At 45.6% G+C, this 24,559-nt stretch overlaps 1 protein-coding gene and 1 long non-coding RNA gene across 2 annotated transcripts in view; one reads left to right on the plus strand and one right to left on the minus strand.

Annotated features, from left to right (window-relative positions):
* The window catches only part of LOC120909185 (zinc finger protein 692-like), a 159,476-nt gene that overhangs the window by 30,515 nt on the left and 104,402 nt on the right, over window positions 1-24,559 (plus strand). Inside the window, exon 6 of the mRNA XM_040320904.1 lies at window positions 9,349-9,463. Coding sequence (XP_040176838.1) covers window positions 9,349-9,463 — 115 coding nt within the window. The remainder of the gene's footprint in view (window positions 1-9,348; window positions 9,464-24,559) is intronic.
* Window positions 18,318-20,209, minus strand: LOC120909190. Its single transcript, XR_005741235.1, has 2 exons — window positions 20,138-20,209; window positions 18,318-18,564 (listed from the first exon to the last, which is right to left on the minus strand). It is a non-coding gene; the product is annotated as an uncharacterized LOC120909190 (long non-coding RNA).

Below are 24,559 nucleotides of genomic sequence, written 5' to 3' on the forward strand. Positions count from 1 at the left end.
TATTTGAGTTTAATCGGATGCCCTTTGGCCTGACCAATGCCCCCAGTACGTTTCAACGGTTGATGGAATGTTGCTTGGGAGACTTGAACTTTGAATCTGTCCTGATTCATTTAGATGACATTATCATCTTTTCCAGAACGTTCGAGGACCATTTGCTACATCTGGATCAAGTCCTCCAGCGGTTGACCCAGTATGGCCTTCGGCTCAAACCAGAAAAATGTCATCTCATGAGAACCAAAATCCAGTATTTGGGGCATGTGGTCGAGGCAAAAGGGGTGTCCCCCGATCCAGATAAAATTCAGGCTGTACAGGCGTGGACAAGCCCTAAAACGGTAACAGAGCTACGCTCCTTTTTGGGACTTGTGGGTTACTACCGCAGATTCATTCCGAACTTTGCTACTATTGCAGCCCCCTTGACCCAGTTGCTGTGCGGTCAGCCTGTTCATCGCAAGGGTAAATCTTCTCCCAGTATCATTGACAGTTGGGGGGAAAGCACAGAGTGAGGCATTGGAGGCCCTCAAGGCGCAGCTGACTTCTGCACCCATATTGGCCTACGCGGACTTCCGTAAACCCTTCCGGGTGTACACCGATGCCAGCCTTCAAGGACTGGGGGCTGTGCTTGCTCAGGAGCAAGATGGAACTGAGCGGGTCATCGCTTATGCAAGTCGGAGCTTGCGCCCTACCGAACGTAATCCAGTCAACTACAGCTCTTTTAAACTGGAGTTGTTAGCGGTAGTCTGGGCCATCACCGAAAAGTTTGCTGAGTACTTGGTGAGTGGCCGGGTGGACATATATACTGGCAACAATCCTCTCGCCTACCTAGAGACGGCGAAACTGGGCGCCTTGGAACAACGCTGGGTGGCACGATTGGCCCGGTTCAGCTATACCATTCACTACAAACCAGGGCGCTCCAATGGTAATGCTGATGCCCTCTCTCGATTTCCCTTTGACCGGCCTCAGGATGATCTAGATCAACAACTCGAGGGGGAGGAGGTCGTTCCCTCCGGGGTCAACACGCAGGAGCAACTGACTTCAACGACTCTGCAAAGTAATCAGGGCCTACCAGGAGGGTCAGAAATTCACACTCCTCGAGAATGGTTGCAACTCCAGCGGAACGATCCTGACCTGGATCAGCTCGTTAGATACTGGGACAGGAATCGGAAGCCAGATTCCAGGGAGCGAAGAATGCTCTCACCAACGTTGTGCCAGCTGCTAAAACAGTGGGATCAGCTGGAAAGATATAATGGACTCTTATACCGACAAGCACGGGTGCCTGGAGAGTCGCAAGTTATTCATCAGCTGGTTATCCCTCAATCGGAGGCCTTGGAGGTTTGTCAAATATTTCACCGGATTGGAGGACACTTCTGTGCGGAATGGACAGAGGCCCTTATTCGTAAGTACATATTTTGTCCGGGACTGTCTAAGTGGGTGCAAAGGGCATGTCAGGAGTGTCAGAGTTGTGCCATCCACAAGGGAGGAACAGAGCAAACTACCCCTCTGGTGGTGAGAACGGGAGAACCCTCTGAATTGCTGACCATGGACTTCCTGACAGTGGCAGACACATCGTCAGGGTATCGCTATGCCTTGGTGTTTGTGGACCACTTCTCTAAGTTTGCCATCGTAGTGCCAACTAAAGATCAGACTGCCACCACTACCGCTAAACTGTTCTGGACCCATGTAGTCCAGCCCTATGGGTGCCCCAAAAGGATTCTGTCGGACCAAGGGCCGAACTTTGAGTCTAAGGTGTTTTCTGAACTGTGTCGTCTTGGTGGTATTCGGAAGTCGCATACTACTCCTTACCACCCCCAAGGAAATGGGGCCTGTGAACGTTTTAATCGCACCTTGTTGGGATTAATTCGCACCTTAGAGCAGGAACATCGAGAACGTTGGCCGCAGTATGTAGGAGATGTTGTTTGGGCTTACAATCAGACTGTGCATAGAGCCACTGGTTATACTCCTCATTTTCTGATGTTTGGGCGTTACGGCCGGTTACCGGTGGATTTACTCCTAGAAACCCCAGAGCCTATTACGTCAAGGACCCAGGATGAGTGGGTCCAAGATCACTTGGCACTTGGATCAAGCCAAACAAATAGTGCTGGGAAAGCACCAGGATTTAGCCGAGGAAAGTGTTGTCCAATTGTTGTCACTTGCAGCGGGCGACAGAGTCTTGGTGAGGAATTCCAAACATCTGAGGGGCAGCAAGCTGGAGCCTAAGTGGGAGCCATGTCCGTATCGGGTCGAACACCAACCTTTCACGGGGCGGCCTGTGTATGATCTGGTCTCAGAGAAGCCAGATGGGCCTCGTAAAAGACTGCATCGTAATCTGCTTCGTCCCTGTGTGTTCAGTGCGGAGTCACGAACGGATAATCCTGTTCCTGTCTTCCCACCGTCGGCTAGACGGGACTGCAGCCAGGAAATCCTCAACAGTGACTCTGCAACATGGTGTTTACCTCCTCTGCTTGCAGTAGAGAGCTTATTCCCAGCTGAAGGAGCTACAGATAACCAAGCTACTGTAACCGAATGGGACTTGCTAGCAGGGGAACCAGATGTGCAAGTTACCCCCATCCCTGTGGAGGATGATCCTCTTAGGGATGAAGTAGCGCCTATTGACCCTGTCGTGGGTGAGGAACAGTGCCCTGTTGTAGCTGATGGAGATGGACATTTGGGGAATCTGGAGCCTCGCTTCCCAAGGCGTACGACACGGGGACTGAAACCTGTCTGCTATGCTGATTATACCCTGAACTGTTGTTTTGCTTATTGACTTGCTGTTGTCATATCGCACTGTGGTAATTGTTCTCCCTAGGTAATGCAAGGGATTGCACTTCTTAAATGGGGGGGAAATGTAAGCAGCTGTCAGTGATAGGGCAGTCTAGTGCTGCAAGAGCAAGTGGTAAAGTAATCATATGTGTTCATACTGCAGTCAAATTGTTATGTTTTTTGTATGTATTTATGTTTAACACTTCTGCCTCTATAGTGTCTCCAACACCATTTTGGAGGAGCCCTGTGTTCTGATAGGCCGCACGAGATCTCGAGAGATTTGGGCGACCATCTTTGTGTGGTTTCTTTTGCTAGTAAAGCTCAGGCTGGTTTTTAGGCAGAACACGTGTGGATGTAGATAGGGACAGAGACCCTGCTTGTGAGGGAGAGACAGGAGAAGCCAGGGAGAGTGTTCCGGCCTGTGAGGGATAGTTTAGGGGTCCTACGGAGTCCTGCAGTGGTAACCTTGGTCGGATGAAAGACTCCCAGCTGCTACGGGTAATGTGTTTTTCCAGCCTCTTCCAATAAGCATTGTGAACTGGGGTATATAATATACCTGTAACGGAACCCCAAATGGGACAGGGGTTAAATCCGTTCACGATGTTCCATTCCACCCAAGACAGCTTATCGACACTCCACAATCAGGCAAACGAACACCACCGATAATAATCCCCCCAGAAACGAGACACACAACTCTTGTTTGAGGTTCAAAACAGGGAATGAATCTTTATTATCTGCACATGGTAACACATTTCTCTTCAAAATACATCCCTCCCACCCTTGGGAAACAGGGTGGGTTAAATTGTCCAATGACAATGGTGATACAGGTCAGGTGTGTTCAAACTTCTCCTTCAGCAAACAGTCCCAGCAGGGGGGGGCTGCTGGAGTGATTCCCCCCCTTTCCTCACAGCAAGACACTTTAACATCCCATAATAGGTATGCAGACTGCCTACCCAACTCCAATCCACATAGCAGACTTAATTACCACAATAGACAATGGAATGCAATCACACCCCACCCCTTTCATCACAGCAAGCTTACACACAATATATATACAATATCTGACCGCATTAAATGTAACTAGCACAGACCATAGTGGGGTTCTCATTCACTCTGTGCCCCTAAAGTCACTCCTGTTACATGGCTCCCTCCTTGTGAAACACTCTGGCAGACCCGGCTTGATCCTTTTCGGGTCAACTTGGGGATGTCCGGAACTAGGAGGCCGGGATGATGTCTGTTTGCCGGGATAACCCATCTGCATTGCCATTTTGCTTACCAGGTCGGTAGCTGATGGTGTGAAGTTATAAGGTTGTAGGGCTAAGCTCCACCGCAGCAACCTGCCATTGTCTCCTGAGACCCGGTTAAGCCACACCAATGGGTTGTGGTCGGTGACTAATGAAAATTCCTGTCCGTACAGGTAAGGGTTCAACTTCTTAAGGGCCCAAACCAAGGCCAAACACTCCTTCTCCACTGCCGCATAGCTCACTTCCCGGGGGAGTAGTTTTCTGCTCAGGTATGCGACAGGGTGTTCTCCTCCATCCTCTCCGATTTGGCTCAGCACCGCCCCCAGTCCAAACATGGAAGCATCTGTGTGAACAAGGAAACGTCTGTTAGGTGCTGGAGCAGCCAGGACAGGGGCATTTACCAGTGCTTGCTTTAGGGCTAGAAACGCGGTTTCACAAGCTGGAGACCACAGGACCTGCCTAGGTAAATTCTTTTTTGTCAGGTCAGTCAGGGGTTTGGCGATGGCACTATAGTCGGGGACAAAACGTCGGTAGTACCCTGCAGTCCCCAAGAAGGCCAGTACCTGAGTCTTAGTGCGGGGTGTGGGCCAGTTAGCTACTGCCTCTACCTTGGCTGGCTCTGGTCTCTGGTTCCCGTACCCTACTCGGTGTCCCAGGTACTGCACCTCTGCCATACCTAGATGGCACTTGTCTGGTTTCAGGGTCAGACCGGCGGTCTGAATCTTGTCCAGCACCACCCCTACGTGAACCAGGTGCTCCTCCCAAGACTCACTGTAGATCGCAATGTCATCCAGGTATGCACAAGCAAAATCCTGGAAGCCGTCGAGGAGCCTATCCACCATACGTTGGAAGGTCGCCGGGGCGTTTTTCATCCCGAATGGCATGACCTTAGACTGGTACAGGCCGAATGGGGTAACAAATGCTGACTTGGGGATAGCGTCCTCGGCCAGGGGAATCTGCCAATAACCTTTACACAGGTCGATTGTAGTTAAATAACGTCCCCTGGCTATACGATCTAGCAGTTCGTCTACCCGGGGCATCGGGTAGGCGTCGGTGGTGGTCTTCTCATTGAGGCGCCTGTAGTCCACGCAGAACCGGGTAGTCCCGTCTTTCTTAGGCACCAGGACTACAGGCGAGGCCCAAGGGCTGTCAGAGGGCTCAATGACTCCTAACTGAATCATCTCCTGTATCTCCTTCCGCATTCCTTCTCGGACTGATTCAGGGATACGGTAGGGGGCCTGTCGAAGGGGTGCTTGTCCCGGGGTCTCGACCTTATGCACCGCCAGAGTCGTATAGCCCGGTTTTTGGGAGAAAGTTGCTTGTTTCTCCCACAGAAGCCGCTTAGCCTGCTCCTTCTTTGCGGGACTTAACCGGTCCCCTAGCTGTACAAGGCTAATGAGATCAGTCTGGGGGTCTCTCTCTAGTAAATCCAGGAGGGGTAAATTTTCTGAGTCGTCCACAGCAGGGGCACATACGGCAGCGACATCCTCCTGCCGTTCCTGATACTCCTTCAGCATGTTCACATGAAAGGTCCGCTGGATTCTTTCATCGGCACAGCTGGCAATAACATAGGTAGTATCACATACCTGGGCTACTACTTTATATGGGCCTTGCCAGGATGCCTGCATCTTGTCGGTCTTCACCGGCTTGAGCACTAAGACCTTCTGCCCAACCTGGAAGATACGCTGTCGGGCCCCCCGATCATACCATCTCTTCTGTCTCCCCTGGGCCGCCTGGAGATTCTCCCTTACCATCAGAGACAGTTGCTCCATGCGGTCCCTGAGTTCCAGAACATAGGGCACTATGGGGGTCCCCTCCCGTTCTGTCTCTCCCTCCCAATGTCCTCTAATGAGATCGAGGGGTCCGCGGACCCTTCTCCCATAGAGCAACTCGAACGGAGAGAAACCAGTAGATTCCTGGGGTACCTCTCTGTACGCAAATAGCAGATGCGGCAGAAATCTCTCCCAGTCTTTGCAAGCATCCGAAAAGGTCCTCAGCATTTGCTTGAGGGTCCCGTTAAAGCGCTCGCAGAGACCGTTAGTCTGGGGGTGGTAAGGTGAGCTAAGCAGGGGCTTAATATTGCACACCTTCCACAACTGCTGGGTGAGCACCGCAGTAAACTGGGTTCCCTGGTCAGAGAGAATCTCCTGAGGGAACCCCACTCTAGTGAATATCTTAACCAGGGCATCAGCTACTGTCTCTGCTTCAATGTTGGACATAGCTGTTGCCTCTGGGTAACGGGTGGCATAGTCCACTACGGTGAGAATATACTTCTTCCCGGATGGACTAGGTCTGGCCAAGGGACCCACAATGTCAACGGCTATGCGGTAAAAGGGCTCCCCGATAATAGGCATAGACATAAGTTTAGCCTTAGGGTGGTCCCCCCTCTTACCTACCCGTTGGCATGTGTCACACGTTTTGCAGTATTGTCGCACATCCTGGTTAATATTGGGCCAAAAGAAATTCTGTGTAATCCTATGGGCTGTGCGACGGGACCCTAGATGTCCTGCTAGTGGTACATCATGCCCGATTCGCAGAATCTCCAGCTGGTATTTCTTAGGTACCACCAGCTGTCTTTTCTGTGAAGGGGCCTTACTTCCCTGAGCTGGATTAGGGATCCTATACAGTCTGTCCCCCACCCATTCATAAAGCTCCCCATCTATTCCCTTTTCCTGAGTATCTGCCTTAGCCCTATACTTCTGTAAGGTCGGGTCCCCCCGGGTTTCCCTCCCGAATGCCTCTGGAGTATCCCAGCCTAGGGGCGCCTGATCTATGGTACATGTCGGGGAAGATAGTCTTACCTGGGTCTCAGCAGCAAGCGGGCCGGTTCCAGCATCACGGGCCTGGGCACGGGTAGTCACTGGGTTGGCTTCATCAGGGCCCATCGGGGCGTAAGCAGAAACAAGGGGGGCCAAATCATTCCCCAGTAGTACATCTGCTGGCAAATCTTTCATCACCCCCACCTTCACGTGTCCTGAACCAACCCCCCAATCCAAGTGAACACGGGCAACGGGCAGACGGAAGACGGTGCCTCCCGCCACTCTTACGGCTACTGTGTCTCCGGTGTGCTGGCTCTCTGGGATGAGGTTCTTCTGTAGCAGGGTCATGGTGGCTCCAGTATCACGTAACCCATTGGCTACCTTCCCATTGACCCAGACAGTCTGCCTGTGTTGCTGCCGGTTGTCCTGGTTAGCTGCTTGTACTGGATCAGCCTCGTGCAGGACGCCCCAATGTTCTTCCTCCTCAACGCAGTGAGCCGCCGGCATGGATGTGTGGGGGTTCCCCCTTTCTGGCTGTCTCCATGACTGTGACTGCCTGGGTGGATTCAATGGACAGTCTGACTTTTTGTGTCCTAGCTGTTTACACCCAAAACACTTGATGGGTTGTGAGTAGCCCTGGGAGTTGAACCTGGTCTGCTGAGGATAAGTGGCCGCTGGAGGTGGTGCTGTAGGGCGGTACGACTGGGGTTGGTAGGCAATAGCCAGAGGGGGTGCTGCTGATCGATAATCCACCCGAGCTGTTGTCTTGACCCCAGAGTTATCCAGTTTGCGGGCGTCTGTGTATTCGTCCGCCAGGCGAGCTGCTTCAGACAAGGAGAAAGGTTTTCGGTCCCGGACCCACTCTCTGACTTCCAGGGAAAGTTTGTCAAAGAAGTGCTCCAGCAGGAACACCTGCAGCACCTCTTCCCCGGATTCTGCTTGGCATCCATCGACCCAGTGGGATGCTGTGCGGTGTAGGCGGCATGCCCACTCGGTATATGAGTCTCCAGTCTGCTTGCTCGTCTCTCGGAAACACCTCCGGTATGCCTCTGGTGTGACGGCATACCTGGCCAAAAGTGCTTCTTTTACCAGTCCATAGTTCATAATATCCTCGTCTGGGATGGCCCTGAACGCTTCACTGGCCCGGCCAGACAATTTCCCAGACAAAATGGTAACCCATTCCTCTGTGGGCACCCGGTGTAGGGCACATTGCCGTTCAAAATCAGCAAGGTACCCATCAATCTCCCCTTCAGTTTCAATGAAGTTCTTAAAAGCAGCAAAATGTATTTGTCTCCTTTCAGCTGGTGCTGCTGTGACTTCTGCTGCTGCAGAACCTCTTTGCCGTAGCCAATTTGCATCCACAGCAGCTATAACCCGGTCTATGATCTCTGGTGGAGGGTTAGGACCATAGTGTGCCAGTCTTGTGTTCACAGCCCGATCAAAACTTGTTTCTTCGGGTGTCCTGTCTGTTACGCTGGGCCTTTCCGTTATGTTGGGTCTTTCAGCTCCATCCATTTGGACAAGTTCTGTGATCATGTCCATCTTCTTACGGTTGCTGGCCGGTCTGCCCCGGCTCTCCAGTAAGTCCTTGAGGGTGGAGCGCTTCAGCCGTGCATACTGAGACTCCATTGTCCTGTGTCCTTGTAGCTGTTCTTCTGGTGATGGAATTATCCCGCTGCTAGCCACCAGTTGTAACGGAACCCCAAATGGGACAGGGGTTAAATCCGTTCACGATGTTCCATTCCACCCAAGACAGCTTATCGACACTCCACAATCAGGCAAACGAACACCACCGATAATAATCCCCCTAGAAACGAGACACACAGCTCTTGTTTGAGGTTCAAAACAGGGAATGAATCTTTATTATCTGCACATGGTAACACATTTCTCTTCAAAATACATCCCTCCCACCCTTGGGAAACAGGGTGGGTTAAATTGTCCAATGACAATGGTGATACAGGTCAGGTGTGTTCAAACTTCTCCTTCAGCAAACAGTCCCAGCAGGGGGGGGCTGCTGGAGTGATTCCCCCCTTTCCTCACAGCAAGACACTTTAACATCCCATAATAGGTATGCAGACTGCCTACCCAACTCCAATCCACATAGCAGACTTAATTACCACATTAGACAATGGAATGCAATCACACCCCACCCCTTTCATCACAGCAAGCTTACACACAATATATATACAATATCTGACCGCATTAAATGTAACTAGCACAGACCATAGTGGGGTTCTCATTCACTCTGTGCCCCTAAAGTCACTCCTGTTACAATACCATTAAGTGGGAAGTGCCTGTGATACTCAGAAAGCCACATCGCTTAGAACTACAGTATCTGTAATGCATATATGTGCCTCCATGCCTGGAGAGGAACCATTTGCCGTTTGTTTGTAAAGACTGTTACTACCGCCTCTCGGTAATAAACGTTACCTTGTTCAAAGAACTGTACGTGTGTCTCCCTCAGTGAATCGCCGCACCCCTCACCCCGCTTACATGCACTACCACTTGCAGTGATCAAGATAAAAAATAAAACAAGTACCTATGAAGAGTAGATTCTTTAAAACACCTTTTGTTTCGCTCTTCTACAGAACACACAGTTGGCATAGCTCCTGAGACGGAAACAAACGAGGATATATGTCCTATAGAAGAGTCTATTGTAGAAGAAGTTATTGGACCAAATGTGTCAGCAGATGAAATGGAGAGGTAAGACACACAAGGAAATAACTTTAAGGGTCTGTCCACCCAAACTACACTACTGTGCAAAAGTTCTAGGCAGGTATGAAAATATGCTGTAAATTCAGAATACTTTCAGAAACAGAAATGGTGATAGTTTACTTTTTATCATTTAACAAAATGGAAAGTAAATGAGGAAATCCAAATCAAATCCAATATTTGGTGTGACCACCCTTTGCTTTCAAAACAGCATCAGTTCTTCTAGGTACACTTACGTTCAGTTTTTGAAGGAACTCAGCAGGTAGGTTGTTCCAAACCTCTTCTGTGGATGTAGGCTGCCTCAAATCCTGTTTCTTCATGTAATCCCAAACAGACTCAATGTTGAGTTCAGGGTTCTATAGGGGCCAAACCATCACTTCCAGGACTCCTTGTTCGTGTTTACACTAAAGATGGTTCTTAACCACATGCCGACCGCGCCATAGCCGAAAGACGGCTACAGCGCGGTCGAGTTATTCTGGAGCGTGCTCGCGAAAGTGTCTGTGCTCGCCGGCGCAACACGGATCACGGTACAGGGCCAATGATAGCGGCCCTTTACCACGTGATCTCTCCGTCAAATGACGGAGCGATCACTTGTAAACAAACCGGCGTCATGTGATGACACCGGGTTCCTCTCTCCCCTCTTTGTACCGATCGGTACATTGTGAGAGGAGAACGGAGAGAGCGGATGGCATCGGCGCTGCTCTGTGACAATTGAAGTCACAGCTACAGCCATCCCTGCCCATACTCTGCAATACCCTGCCCATTCTCTGTTATACCCTGCCCATACTCTGCAATACCCTGCCCATACTCTGCAATACTTAGCCATGCTCGGCCATACCCAAAGCCATAACTTTGTGTTAAAAAAAAAAAAAAAAAGCGTTTTAACCACTTCCCGCCCGCTGGCCGTCGTATAACGTCCTTGACTTTGTGCGGGGATATCTGAATGATGCCTGCAGCTACAGGCATCATTCAGATATCAGCTTTTTCAGCCATCGATTCCCTACACCATAAGAGTGATCATAGCGGCTGTTCCGCCGCTTGATCGTTCTTACGGGAGGCGAGAGGGGACGTCCCCCCCTTCCGCCGCCCTCCGGTGCTTCTACCGACTCACTGCTACGATCAAAGCCAGGATCGTTTTTTTTTTTTTCTTATTTCAGGCTTCCCAGCCTAGAGGTGAGATGTGGGGTCTTATTGACCCCATATCTCACTGTAAAGAGGACCTGTCATGCCATATTCCTATTACAATGGATGCTTAAATTCCTTGTAATAGGAATAAAAGTGATCAAAAAAAATATTTTTTGGGGAAAACAGTTTTCAAACTAAAATAAATAAAGTAAAATGAACAATCATTTTTTTATTATATTTTTTAAAGTGTCCCCATGTGCTCCCATACAGAAGCAAACGCATACGTAAGTCCCGCCCACATATGAAACGGTGTTCAAACCACACATGTGAGGTATCTCTGCGAACGTTAGATCGAGAGCAATAATTTTGGCCCTAGACCTCCTCTCTAACTCAAAGCATGTAACCAGTAAAAAAAATGAAAGCGTCACCTATGGGAATTTTTAATTAGCGAAGTTTGGCGCCATTCTACGAGCGTGTGCAATTTTGAAGGGTGACATGTTAGGTATCTATTTACTCGGCGTAACTTCATCTTTCACATTATGCAAAAACATTGGGCTAACTTTACCGTTTTTTCCCAAAAAACTAGAAAAATTTCTGCGCAAATACCGTGTGAGATACAAAGTTGCAGCAACCACCATTGTATTTTCTAGGGTCTTTGCTAAAAAAACACATATATATAATGTTTTGGGGGTTCTATGTAATTTTCTATGTAATTTTCTAGCAAATAAATTATGATTTTTACATGTAGGACAGAAATGTCAGAATTGGCCTGGGTGTTCCAGAACGCCTGATGGTGTTCCCTGCATGTTGGGCCTCTGTATGTGGCCACGCTGTGTAAAAGTCTCACATATGTGGTATCGCCATACTCGGGAGGAATAGCAGAATGTGTTTTGGGGTGTAATTTGTGGTATGCATATGCTGTGTGTGAGAAATGACCTGCTAATATGACAATTTAGTCAAAAAAATAAAGATTTTGCAAATAATTGTGGGAAAAAAATGACAACTTCAAAAAACTGACCATGCCTCTTTCTAAATACCTTGGTGTGTCTTCTTTACAAAAAAGGGGTAATTTGGGGGGTATTTGTATTTTAGGCATGTTAGGGTCTCAAGAAATGAGATAGGCCGTCGGTACTTCAGGTGTGATCAATTTTCAGATATTGTCACCATAGCTTGTGGACTCTATAACGTTCACAAAGACCAAATAAAATACACCAATTTGTACTTATTTTTACCAAAGATACTTGGCAGTATAAATTTTGGCAAAAATTTATGAAGAAAAATTACTACATTTTATAACAGAAGCAAAGAAAAATTCATTTTTTTTTTTTTTTTTACAGAATTTTCAGTCCTTTTTTCTTTTATAGCGCAAAAAATAAAAAACCCAATGGTGATTAAATACCACCAAAAGAAAGCTCTATTTTTGTGAAAAAAAGGACAAAAATTTCATATGGGTACAGTGTTGTATGACTGAGTAATTGTCATTCAAAATGTGAGAGCACAGAAAGCTGAAAATTGGTCTGGTTAGGAAGGGGGTTTAAGTGCCCAGTGGTCAAGTGGTTAATGACCTTGGCTATATGTTTGGGGTTGTAGTCCTGCTGCAGAATACATTTGAGACTAATCACATGCCTGCCTATCTGATGGTATGATGGATAAGTATTTGCCTGTATTTTTCAGCATTGAGGACATTTAGTCAGGAGCAATATCCAACTCCATTTGCAGAAATGCAGCCCCAATCTTGCAAGGAACATCCACCATGCTTCACAGTTGCCTGCAGACACTCATTATTGTACCGCTCATCAGCCCTTTGGAAAACAATTACCCTCCTGATACAACCAAATATGTCAAATTTTAATTCATCAGTTTAGAGCACCTTCTGCCATATTTCTGCACCCCAGTTCATGGGCTTTTATGCATAGTTGAGCCACTTAGCCTTGTTTTCTCATCAGATGTATGGATTTTTGGCCACAATTCTTCCAAGAAGACCACTTCTGGCTAGACCTCTGTGGATAGCAGATAGGTGTACCTGAGTTCCACTGGTTTCTGCCAGTTCTGTGCTGATGGCACTGCTGGACATCTTCCGATGTCAAAGGGAAGCATGATGTGTCTTTCATCTGCTGCATTAAAGAGGAGCTCCAATCGTTTCTATGTTTCTTAAAAATTAGCAGCTACAAAAAGTGTAGCTGCTGACTTTTAATAAACATACACTCACCTGTTCCACAATCCAGCGATGTGCTCATCTGAGCCATTGCTTGTCTCCCTCTTCTCTCCCCGGCATCGGGCAATTAAGCTGTGGGCACCCGGCTGTGACAGCTTGCGGCTTCACAGCTGGGTGTGCACTGCGCATGCTCGAGTCATGCTGCATGTCCTTAATGGTTCTTGCAGTCACCTGGGACCTGCAACATGTTCCAGATGGCTGCAGGGAGGGAGGGGGAGAGGAGAACTTCTAGCCGATCCAACCCGAAGTGGGAGCGGGTACTTGTCAATACTAGGTACCCCCCCCCCCCCCCGAAAAAAGAATTGCATGCCAAAAGTGGCGGGGGGTTGGGGGAGTATTTAAAGCGGTACTTCCCCTTTTGGGTAGAACTTGGCTTTAAGTTTCCTTGGCCAACCACAGCGTCTACAGTCCTCAACATTACCCATTTGTCTGTGCTTGTTCCAAAGAGCTTGAACAGCATATCCTGAAACCCCAGTCTGCTTTAAAATCTTTGCCTGGGAGAGACCTTGCTGAAGCAGTATAACTACCTTAAGTCTTGTTGCTGTGCTCAGTCTTGCCATGGTGTATGACCTGTGACATGAAACAGTCTTCCACAACCTCACATTAGTAGCAGAGTTATGCTGTTCCTCGCCCAGTTTTAAGGCTCCTACACAGCTGTTTCTGTTTCAGTCAATGACTGTGCTTCAACCTACATATGAAATGGATGCTGATTTGAGGCCAAAGGGTAGTCAAACCAAATACTGATTTGATTTAGATTTTTCTTCTGTTTGCTCAGTTTATATTTTGTATATTGTGTGAGAGATTAGCTCCTGAGGGATCACCTTTTTTGAATGAAGGTCAGCAAACAGGCAGTTTCTTTAAAATCTGACGGATGCCAGGTTTATTTTTAGGAGGTTTGCAAATAAAAATAAATAAAACAGTTAATTAAATCCTTGCCGTGTGGTGCTAAACTAAACAAAATAGTCTCCTCTCTATACAGTGCGGGGCTGGTCCCCGTCGCCCACAAAACATGCAATAAAGCAAACCTTTCAGTCCAACATACAGAGCTCCTCTCACTTAGGCTCCTTCCTGAGTCTCAAGCCAGAGCCCTGCTGTGCTTTCTTCCTGTTCATTTAAAAAGTCTGTCAAAATGGTAGTGATGTGAGCCCACACGCGAGCAGGTGACACAGGATCCCCCAGGGCGTGGAATCTATGGGCCAGCCGGTATTCTGCTAGGGACCCCCTCATGAGGGTGTTGGCTTAGCTGCGTGCTGACCCCAGATCACGACCCCCAGGTTCACCCTGCTTGCAAGGAGATTACCAGAAGACACAGTCAGACACGGATGGATGAAGCAAAAGGAGAGCCGGATAGCGAGCCAAGTTTGGGTCGGGCAGCAGACAACATAATCAGGGGGACTAGCTGAGTCGGTACACAAGAGATCAGTTCACGAGAAGTCAGGTTAAGCAGGTTACAGGAAGGGAGCTCAGAAACAAAGTGTTGCTCAAGCAACCAGAAACTGGTCTGAGTGAAATTTAAATATGGAGACACATGGGGGGCTGGACAGGAAGTATCAGGAAGGACAGATATATTAAGCAACAGGTGAAGCCAGTGACATCCATAGCTGCTGAGTGCAGCCAGAGGTGAACACAAGCTTGTTGAACAACAGGTGCCAGTCGACCTACAGCAGTAAAGGCAAGACACAGATCAGCTCCTCAGCTCATCTGTGACAGGACCCTCCCCCCACTTACAAGGTCCCCCTACACATCTGGGGGCTGGCTTGGAAGGAGATTTCCGATCAGGGCTGAGACATCTGCAGCAGGAACCCAAGACCTCTCCTCTGGGCCCTAGCCCTTCCATTCAGATAGAGTAGCTTCCTTCGGGAGTATTTGGAGTCCAATATTTCTTTAATCTCATACTGATTTGTGTTATCAGCCACATGAGCAGGGTGAGAGAAGCGATTGAGGACCAGTGGCCTGAGCAGGGAGACATGGAAGGCATTGGGGATCCGGAGATGAGAGGGCAGACGGAGCTTGAATGCAACTAGATTGATCTGACGGAGAATGGGAAAGGGACCTATTAATCGAGGGGCAAATTTCACTGAGGGCACCCAGAGTCGGATGTGCTTGGTAGAGAGCCAAACTCTATCGCTAGGTAGGAACTTAGGAGCAGGACGGCGATGACGATCTGCTGCCGTTTTATGCCCGGAAGCAGCCAGATGAAGATTTTTAGAGACTTCTGCCCAGATTGCGTTGAAGGTCCTTTGGATTTCAGCTGCTGCTGGTACAAGGGGAGAAATGGGAACAGGGAAGAAACAGATGGATGCTGTCTGTAAACAGTGAAGAAGGGAGATTTTCCAGAACTGGCATTGGTATGTTGGCATGTTGGTTTAAGGCAAACTCTGCCCAGGGCAAAAGGGCAAAAGGTCCACTCAGTCATCTTGGTTGGCTCAGATGAAGACACAGAGAAAGTGTTCTACATTTTGATTGACACGTTCTGTTTGCCCATTGGACTGGGGATGAAAGGCAGATGAAAAATCCAATTTAATCCCAAAGGAGCTGGCCAAGGCTCTCCAAAACCGAGCAGTAAATTGAACTCCTCTGTCAGAGATAATATGTGAAGGCATCCCATGAAGAAGAAGAAAGATCTCCTCAATGAAAGTTGTGGCAAGACTGGGAGCAGAAGGTAGGCCTGGGAGAGGGATCAAGTGACACATTTTGGAGAACCGATCCACCACTACCCAGATAACTGTAGAACCTGTTGAGGGGGGCAGATCGGAGATAAAATTCATGGAAATACAGCGCCAGGGTAGATCGGGAACTGGTAAGGGCAGAAGCAACCCAGCTGGGGTGGATGTGGAAGACTTGGATAGTACACAAACCGTACAAGCTTGAACGTACTCTTTGACATCCTTACGAAGAGAGGACCACCAGTAATGACGCTGAAGAAGGTCACAAGTACGAGGTATACCAGGATGTCCAGAGAACTTGGAGTTTGGGACGAAGATGCGGGAACTACAAAAGTTTTACCTGGGGGAGGCTGCGTAGACCGGAGCTGAGAAGTGGCTAGAATTCGATGCAGAGGGATGATGGGACCAGGATCTAGGTGATTCTCAGAATCGTTGACATCGAATGACCTGGACAAGGCATCGACACAAAGGTTTTTGGCACCAGGACAAAAGGTAATGTTGAAGCAGGCGAAAAGAAGAGGGCCCAGCAAGCTTGGTATGGGTTCAGGCATTTTGCGGATTGTAAATACTGCAGATTTTTATGATCAGTATAGATGGTAATGGAATGGGGAGAACCCTCTAGTAGATGTCACCATTTTTGAAGAGCTAGTTTAATAGCCAGTAGCTCACAGTCCCCAATGGTATAGTTCTTTTCTGCATCAGAAAACTTATTGGAGAAGAATCCGCAAGGCTGAGACTTGCCCTTCTGAGATTGGAGTAGGACGGCACCGACCTCTACTGAGGAGGCATCAACTTACATAGAAAAGGGTTTCGTAAGGAAGGCTGCCGTGAGTTTGTGGAAAGCATCAATGGCTTAAGGGGATCAGAGCCGGACATTGACAACCTTGCGGGTGAGAAATGTAATAGGGGCCACCAATGTGGAGTAGTTACAAATGAATTGGCGATAGTGTTTGGTGAAGCCCAAAAAGTGTTAGGTGGCTTTTAGACCAGATGGCTAGGGCCACTCAGAGATGGCCCGAATTTTGACTGGGTCCATGAGGAGGCCCTGTGACGAGATTATGTAGCCCAGAAATGGAACTTGTGTTTGTTCAAATAGGCACTTCTCCAATTTAGCATAGACAATTGTCCCGTAGACGCTGTAGCACAGCTTTTACATGGAGACGATGAGTGAGTAAGTCTGGTGAGAAAATAAGAATATCATCCAGATATACAATAACACAAACATACAGAAGGTCACGGAAGATCTTATTAACCAAGTTTTGGAAGGCAGCTGGGGCATTGGATAAGCCAAAGGGCATCACAAGGTATTCATAATGTCCATCCCTGGTGTTAAAGGCGGTCTTCCACTCGTCTCCTTCCCGGATTCTTATTAAATTGTAGGCCCCTCTAAGATCCAATTTGGTAAAAACATGAGAACCTCACAGTCTGTCAAAGAGTTCCGAAATTTAAGGAAGAGGGTATCGGTTCTTTACGGTGATGGCGTTAAGGCCCCTGTAGTCGATGCATGGACGGACTGACGGAGAAGAAACTTTAACTTAAAGTTCTTCAGTAAAGTTGACTGCTGAATCCAAATTGATTTCAAAAAGATGTATTTAATATACAAGCAAGCTTCCAGAAAATCTAAAAGCTTGGAGAACAGTGTGTATACTTTGTCATACATTCAAAATGCTGTTCTAACAAAACTGTGTGTCTCTGTACAATTTATACAGTCTAAAAGGGGGAGGCATTCTGAATGTAGCTACATTCAGAAGACAAATGGTCATTTAGCTTCTACATGTCACTTCCAGATTTCTCTGGGAAAAACCCAGAGATGAGCCTTTTCACAGCTAAAGGTGTGAATGGCTTTTGTTCAGGGATAGGATGTTGAATGGTCACATCCCATGCCTGACACATCAAAATATAGGCTTTTAAACACAGTAAGAAATACATTGCTACCCAATAGATATTACCTAACACACACAACTAATATATATATACATATATATATATATATATATATATAAATTATATATATATATATATATATATATATATATATATATATATATATATATCCACATATACACACATATACATACATACATCAGAAACACATGCTTTGACAATCGTGAATAAATGTTTGATTAAATAAATGGCTATTCCATTTACCCGATCAATCCCATCTCTTGGTCAAATTAGAAATTGACCACATAATTAACAAAACATAACAGCCCTATAACAATTCATACATTGGCTGTGGACAGTTCTTGACTATTCAATGTAAAGATTCTTTTTTGAGACAGTTAAAGCTGTAAAAGGGCCTAACTAGACGTGAACATTATTTGTCATGATAATGGGGAAGATGGAAAAAAACTAAGTCTCATAACACATACAAAACCTAACATCATATACAATTACAAGTCCTAAATTCCAACATGTCCCTCTAACTGCCTAATCTTGCGTGAAATATTCATTTGGTTTCTAGTTTACATTTTTCCTAATTTATGTACCCAATTTACTTCTGCAGAAAAATCTAATTTTGCTTTGTCAAGGCTAAAAAATACCAAAAAATCTAAAAAATGAAAATATTATGCGTTGGTCTAACAATGCATGAACACCAAGTCTATAGTTGATTCCTCTGCTGTAACTGTCACAGGCTATTCTTCCATGAGATGCCACGGAAACACCTTAAGAGCGCATATAATGTACATCATTTTCTTCAGGACTATCGTAGTCCGCATAGACCTCCGTTAGGTGTGCACCATGTAATCTTCTTTTCTTCAGGATCTTTGCAATCCACACGATAAAATAATTTTTGATAAATGTGCAGATTTTAATCTTCTTTTCTTCAGGATCTTTGCAATCCACACGATAAAATACCTTTTTACTGACATGGTAGGTATCAAAGTTCTTTAGACACAAGTTTTTTTGAAAGCACTCTTTTTCATCAATGGTGTTCGTGACTGATGGCATGAGGAGGGATGGTGGAGGGATGGTGTCAGAGATTGTTAGTCCCAAAACATGATTATTAACAAAAAAATGCCCATAAAGCCTTTTGAGTTTTCTTTTACTGCTGAAGTAAATGTATGTTCTAGAGGCAATACGACCTAGAAGGAAAAATAAAAAAATCTTTATACAAGGAGAAACCATTCTTATTTACAATAAAATGTTATTCAACTGTCATCCAACTAAACTGTCCACATTATTCTAAATTCAATAAGACATTTATCATAAACAATAGGCTTTTCAGAAGGGGAACGTATGGCTTGGATCAATGATCCTACAGGAAAATTTCAAGCTGACAGGTGTGTGCCTGGACACACACAGACATTGGAGACACATATGCAAAGACATATAATACAGCTAGAAATGAGTAGCCATGTATTGTGACCCCGCACAGGAAACTGGCTTCAAACACACTTGGAGACACAAAGGCAGACTTGCTTGGGACATTATTATGCAAAGCCCAAGGCGATCTGTTTCAGCTTAAAAAGGCAGTACTGGCTGGGCATGTAGCTAATTCAATTAACAGGACGTTAAACTAGTCTTAGGCCCCGTACACACGAGAGGATCTATCCACTGGAATTGATCTGCGGATCAGTTCCAGCGGATAGATCCGCTGGTGTGTACAACCCAGCGGATCTGTTTCCGCGGATTTTTATCCCCTGGGATGGATTTCAAGCGGATAAAAATTTGAAGACATGCTTTCAAATCTATCCACTTGAATCCATCCCAACGGATTGATCCGCTGGTCTGTACAGACTCACCGGATCAATCCGTCCGAATGGATCCCCCGCATGCATCATAATGATTCGACGCATGCGTGGAATTCCTTATATGACCGCATCGCACACGTCGCCGCGTCATCATCGCGGCGACGGCGCGACACGTCACTGCGATGGGAATTCGGCGCGGATTTCGATCCTATGGTGAGTACACTCCATCGGATCCAAATCCGCGGAAATCCTCAAGAGGATTTATCTGCGGAAACGGTCCGTTAGACCGTATCCGCGGATAAATCCTCTCGTGTGTACTAGGCCTTAAACACAGATTCCTGCACTACCCTGACGGGGACTATGAATTTGGACCAAAGTCACAATCCAGAGTCTCTGAATCATGTGACTTTGGTGGTCATTATAGTGGAAACGTAGCCCACGACAGTAGACATTTAATTCTCTAGGGCAGGGGTGTCAAACTCAATTTTATCGTGGACTGCATCAGCATCACCCTCAAAATGGTAAAAGGGCTGGTTGTATCTATAAGACTAGATATCCAGCGTATCCCCTCCCCTCACACTAGATGTCAAGAGCCACCCCACCATCAGAAGCTGAGTCCCCCACTCTCCCCCATATTACAGTGCACCCCCCTTTCCCCATGCCGCTGCTGGGAAGAAGCTGGATGCATTGCTTAAAAACATAAAGCAAGGGTCCGGAGGAGGACCAGAGGAGGGCCGAAGCTGCAGGAGAGGCACGAGGGCCACATGAAATGGCCTGGAGGGCCGGATTTGGCCTGCGGGCTTTGTGCCTGAAACCTGTGGTCTAGGTCATTAGAACTTGTTAAATCTCAAAGCTCATTTATGTCAGATAATCAAAAATGTAGTGCTAAGGGCAGTACAGATTTAGCTAGTGGGGGGGGGGGGTTGAAACCCATGTTTATATATATATAAATAGATAAAAATACTCCTCAAAAAGGGGATTGTCTTTGAAGGCTGTGGTTTTCTTCTGTTCTGAAGACCTTGAACAAATCAATCCAGAGCATAAGGCTGAATCTGAGAAATAAGCATCAACATTTTAGTAACAAAACATATTATATTTTCCTCCTGAAAACAAACCAAAGGTTAGAGATATTTAGAATACAGTAAGCATTTTGAACATTTTCTTTAAATATTTTAACAGTGCACATTTTCTAATACCAAAAAATTGTTTGACGTCAAACTATTACAACCACGTGTTTTTTTTTATGTATGGTATACCATTACTATATATATATATATATATATATATATATATATATATATATATATATATATATATATATATATATATATAAACTATTATTCACCATGGTTTAAAAATGAGCAGCTCAAAACAAACAACATTTTTTTATAACTTCCCCCTTTGTCTTGCAAGACAATTATACTTCACCTATACTGAGTATATTGGAAAACTCTTCAAAAACTGTTTCTTCTATGGAAACAAAGATTACTGTTAATACAAACACATACATGTAAATATACATTATCCACATATATATTCTAGTTGTAGTTAACACTTGGGCCTCTGACCATTGTTCTACTGTTTCCGTGTGGGGTTTCCACATTGCAGTTGCCTTTGGTCACTATTAAAGGCACATATGGCTTACCCATGTGTGGATCCTGGAGGTGCTGATATGAGGAAGGAGGAACCAACCCTGGATTAGAAGCTGGTTTAATAGCATATCTAAGTTTAGTAATACATATTTTGAGACAATAATAAAAAACATATATTGCCAGAAAGAAACCCATGACATAGAGGAGGACGGTTCCAATAGAATACAGAATATCAGAAAGCCATTTACCTAAATTACCAAAAAGATTGTTAAACCAGCCCTTGATACTATCAGAAATACCATCAAGCATGGATTTAGGCCTTCTCCTTAAGGCTGCCACAGCTTCTTTTACCTTGTTGATGTGATCAGTAATATTATTACTATAGTCAGGTATATACGTACAGCAAGTGTTATTAATTAATGCACATACTCCTCCTTGTTCAGCTAATAAGTAATCAAGGGCCATTCTATTTTGTAGGGCTACTATCCGAAGCTGTTTTTGTTCTTCATTTAGGAGTATCATAGCTTCGGTAGTTTCATTCGCAATTTTTTTCCATTATTCGTGCCAGTCTTCTTATCATTTGTATAGCTTTTGCTGGGCCATACATAGGAAGTATTATAGCTGCTAATCTATCACCCTCACTAACATCAAACTGGTCTGGTACATATCCGTCTTCCCAGATTCCATCAGTCCCTTTAAGGAGATGATTGCTGATAGGTACTTCTCTATGTTTTCTAGAGTGCCTTTGGGAGCTTCCTGTTGGGAGGTGCTTAAAATAGCTTACTCGTGGAAATACATATCCTAAATAACAGGTACCTTGAAAGTATTAAGGGATGAATTGGTAGGCATTATTCCCACATATAAGGAACAAGTTTAAGGAAAGTATAGTGCACTCGTAATATTTTAGCATTAAATGTGTCTGGAATACAATATCTTTCTGAGTCTGATTATCAATTATATTTAGACATTGAAGACGATCATATACGTTTACTTTGACATTACCATTTTCCATCCATGCATCCATGGGCTCATTCATACAAGTCCAATTAACAGTGTAACTTATTTCTTCTTGATTGACTTTCACACACTGATGGTTAGATGATGTGTTAGTACAATTCTTTAATTCATATTGACATTTGCTATGCCCTAGTTGATACACAGTGGTATTTTTATCAGGAATTATAATTGTTTTGTGTTTACCTCTAATTGTAATGGTAGTATTACTCCCCGGTAAAAATGTACTCTTGTCTGTTCTCCTATAGCAGTATTTCCCTTTACCTGGATATTGGAGTGTTAATCTATACTGTTCAATAGAAAAATTGGCTTTACATACATCTCTAATATTAATGTTAAACTCGCTAGTCTCATTATCCCAGTAAAATTGAGTTGTAGTCAGCGGATAGCCTTGCTTACCATGCTCTATCTGTGCCCCACAAATCCAACAGTTGGTCTTGTTGAAAGAATTTGGCTCATGTATGGAGGCATGAGGTTGCCAACATCTCTGTATCAATTGAAAAAGATGAATACCTCTAAGTGAGGTGAGATTTTTCGGGCAACCAAAAACATATTGTGACAACTAGGTCATAAAAATATATAAATTTTAATACATTAATTTACAGCATAAACATTTCATAATGACAATATTATTTAAAAAATGAAAGATTTCAGGATAGAGAAAATTGTTACTGCTAGAGGATCACCACACACCCCAGGACTAAGCTAAGGGTATAGGTGATCATTTATCCGACGCGTTTCAGATGTCTCAGTAATACATCTTTCTTCAGGGAACAGAAAGCAGTAAAAGTTTTTCCTAAAACAAAAGAAAAATATATAGTAACATACATATAAGATATATACCTGTGACCAAAGATTTGTTTTATGACATTTGCAGCATGTAGAAAAAAGGGGGAGAAATGGAAGGCTCAATAGGTGAAATGAAGTGAAACTCACCCCTTTCCAGACACAGAGCGCCTAGATCATCCCCATTGAGCTTGTGTATGAACCGCAATCAGGGCGACCAAACCAGATGGTATGCTTAATATCCATAACGATCCCCCAATCCAGAGGACTCCATAACCATGGGGGGGTGGAGTAACATAAGTCTCCACAAGAGAGTCAGCATTCATAGAGCAGTGAGAGGTGTAATGGCTGGGAAGAGATTTAGGTAGATATGTACAGGGAGAATATTAGATTCTTCACTGAAAAGTGAGACCAAAAATAGAAACAAATCCCTAAGGTATACTTACCACTCCCAGTGCATCAGCTCAAATAAAGGTGAGCAACCATTCCAGTCATAGAGACCAAACTTGACCAGAAGCCAAAATAACCTCCAACTCCAACAGGAGAAGGGAGGAAAATGAATGCTGATAGGAACCCCCCCCTGACTTCCCTTTATACTTACTTTGAGGATGAAGGACCTCAGGTGTGAATAATCCACTCACTCCGGTGATATAGCAGCTGTTCCTTGAATGGGGTAATTAATTATGCAGCAATGAATAGACATTAGAGCTAAACTAGCGTGATTCCTATCCTCCATGTTTGGCGTGCAAGCAGCGCGCCCACTACTGACGTCAGCGTCAGGTGGCCGAGCTCTAATCAATAGGGGCACGACACCGTGGTCATCCTGCTGGTGACGCGCATCCTGCGCGTCACACAGCACATGACACACGGCGTCTGGTGTGATCACAGAATCCCAGAAGGTCATGTGACAGCAGCGCACCCAATCAGGTGCACGAGATGTCAGATGACTGGACATGAACACTATACACATATAAGGGTCCCACATCCCACAAAAACCTTGTGGACCCCCCAGGGAGACCCATAATATCGGGTAATGGCTCAATCTCTGAAGGTGTCAGCGAGGTCATTGACCAATATTTGAGACCACACGTTCTCAACCTACCATCTTACACCAAAGATACAATACATCTTTTACAGATGCTTGAAGATTTGACGATACCGACGGACGCCATTTTGGTCTCCGTCGACGTTGAGACCCTGTACAACAGCATTCCCCATTCACTTGGGTTGAGGGCTGTTGAACAGGCTCTCAAGCAGCAGCCAACCACTGATTTCAAGTTCAACGTCTTCATCCTTACTATGCTAGAATTTATTTTGTACCACAACACCTTTCTCTTCCAGGGCTCCCACTACCTCCAGGTACAGGGTGTGGCTATGGGAACGTGCTGTGCGCCTTCCTACGCCAACCTGTACCTGGGGGAGTGGGAGCGGGATTTCCTCCTGGGAGAGAATGCGTCGATGTGCGCTGCCCATATTTTAATTTGGCAGCGTTACATCGACGACATTTTTATTATTTGGGATGGACCGCAAAGTGGCCTCGACGAACTTCTGAGACTTATGAATATCAACAAATTTAATCTGTTCTTTACCATGTCTCATGATCAATCAGAAATCAGTTTCTTGGACATCAAAATCAAAAAAGATCCCGATGGTAAAATTTACTCTACCCTATTTAGGAAAGAGACCGCTGGGAATACTATATTACATGCGGGTAGCTTTCACCCCGAACCCCTCAAGAGGTCTATACCCTATAGCCAGTTTCTTAGAATCAGGAGAAACTGTTCGATGGAAGATGACTTCCACGAACAATGTAATGCACTCTCTCTCCGACTATCCGCCAGGGGATACACCAAAACCTGTCTCCGGAAAGCGTTTAACAGAGTTGAAGCCCTATACAGACGCAAGTTGATTTTTAAAACCAAATCACAAAATGTCAGATCTGAAGAAAACAATTCTAGGATCATTTTGGGGTTCTCAAATGAGCATGCAAGAAT

Source organism: Rana temporaria, chromosome 8 (assembly GCF_905171775.1).
Source record: "Rana temporaria chromosome 8, aRanTem1.1, whole genome shotgun sequence".
Classification (NCBI taxonomy): domain Eukaryota; kingdom Metazoa; phylum Chordata; class Amphibia; order Anura; family Ranidae; genus Rana; species Rana temporaria.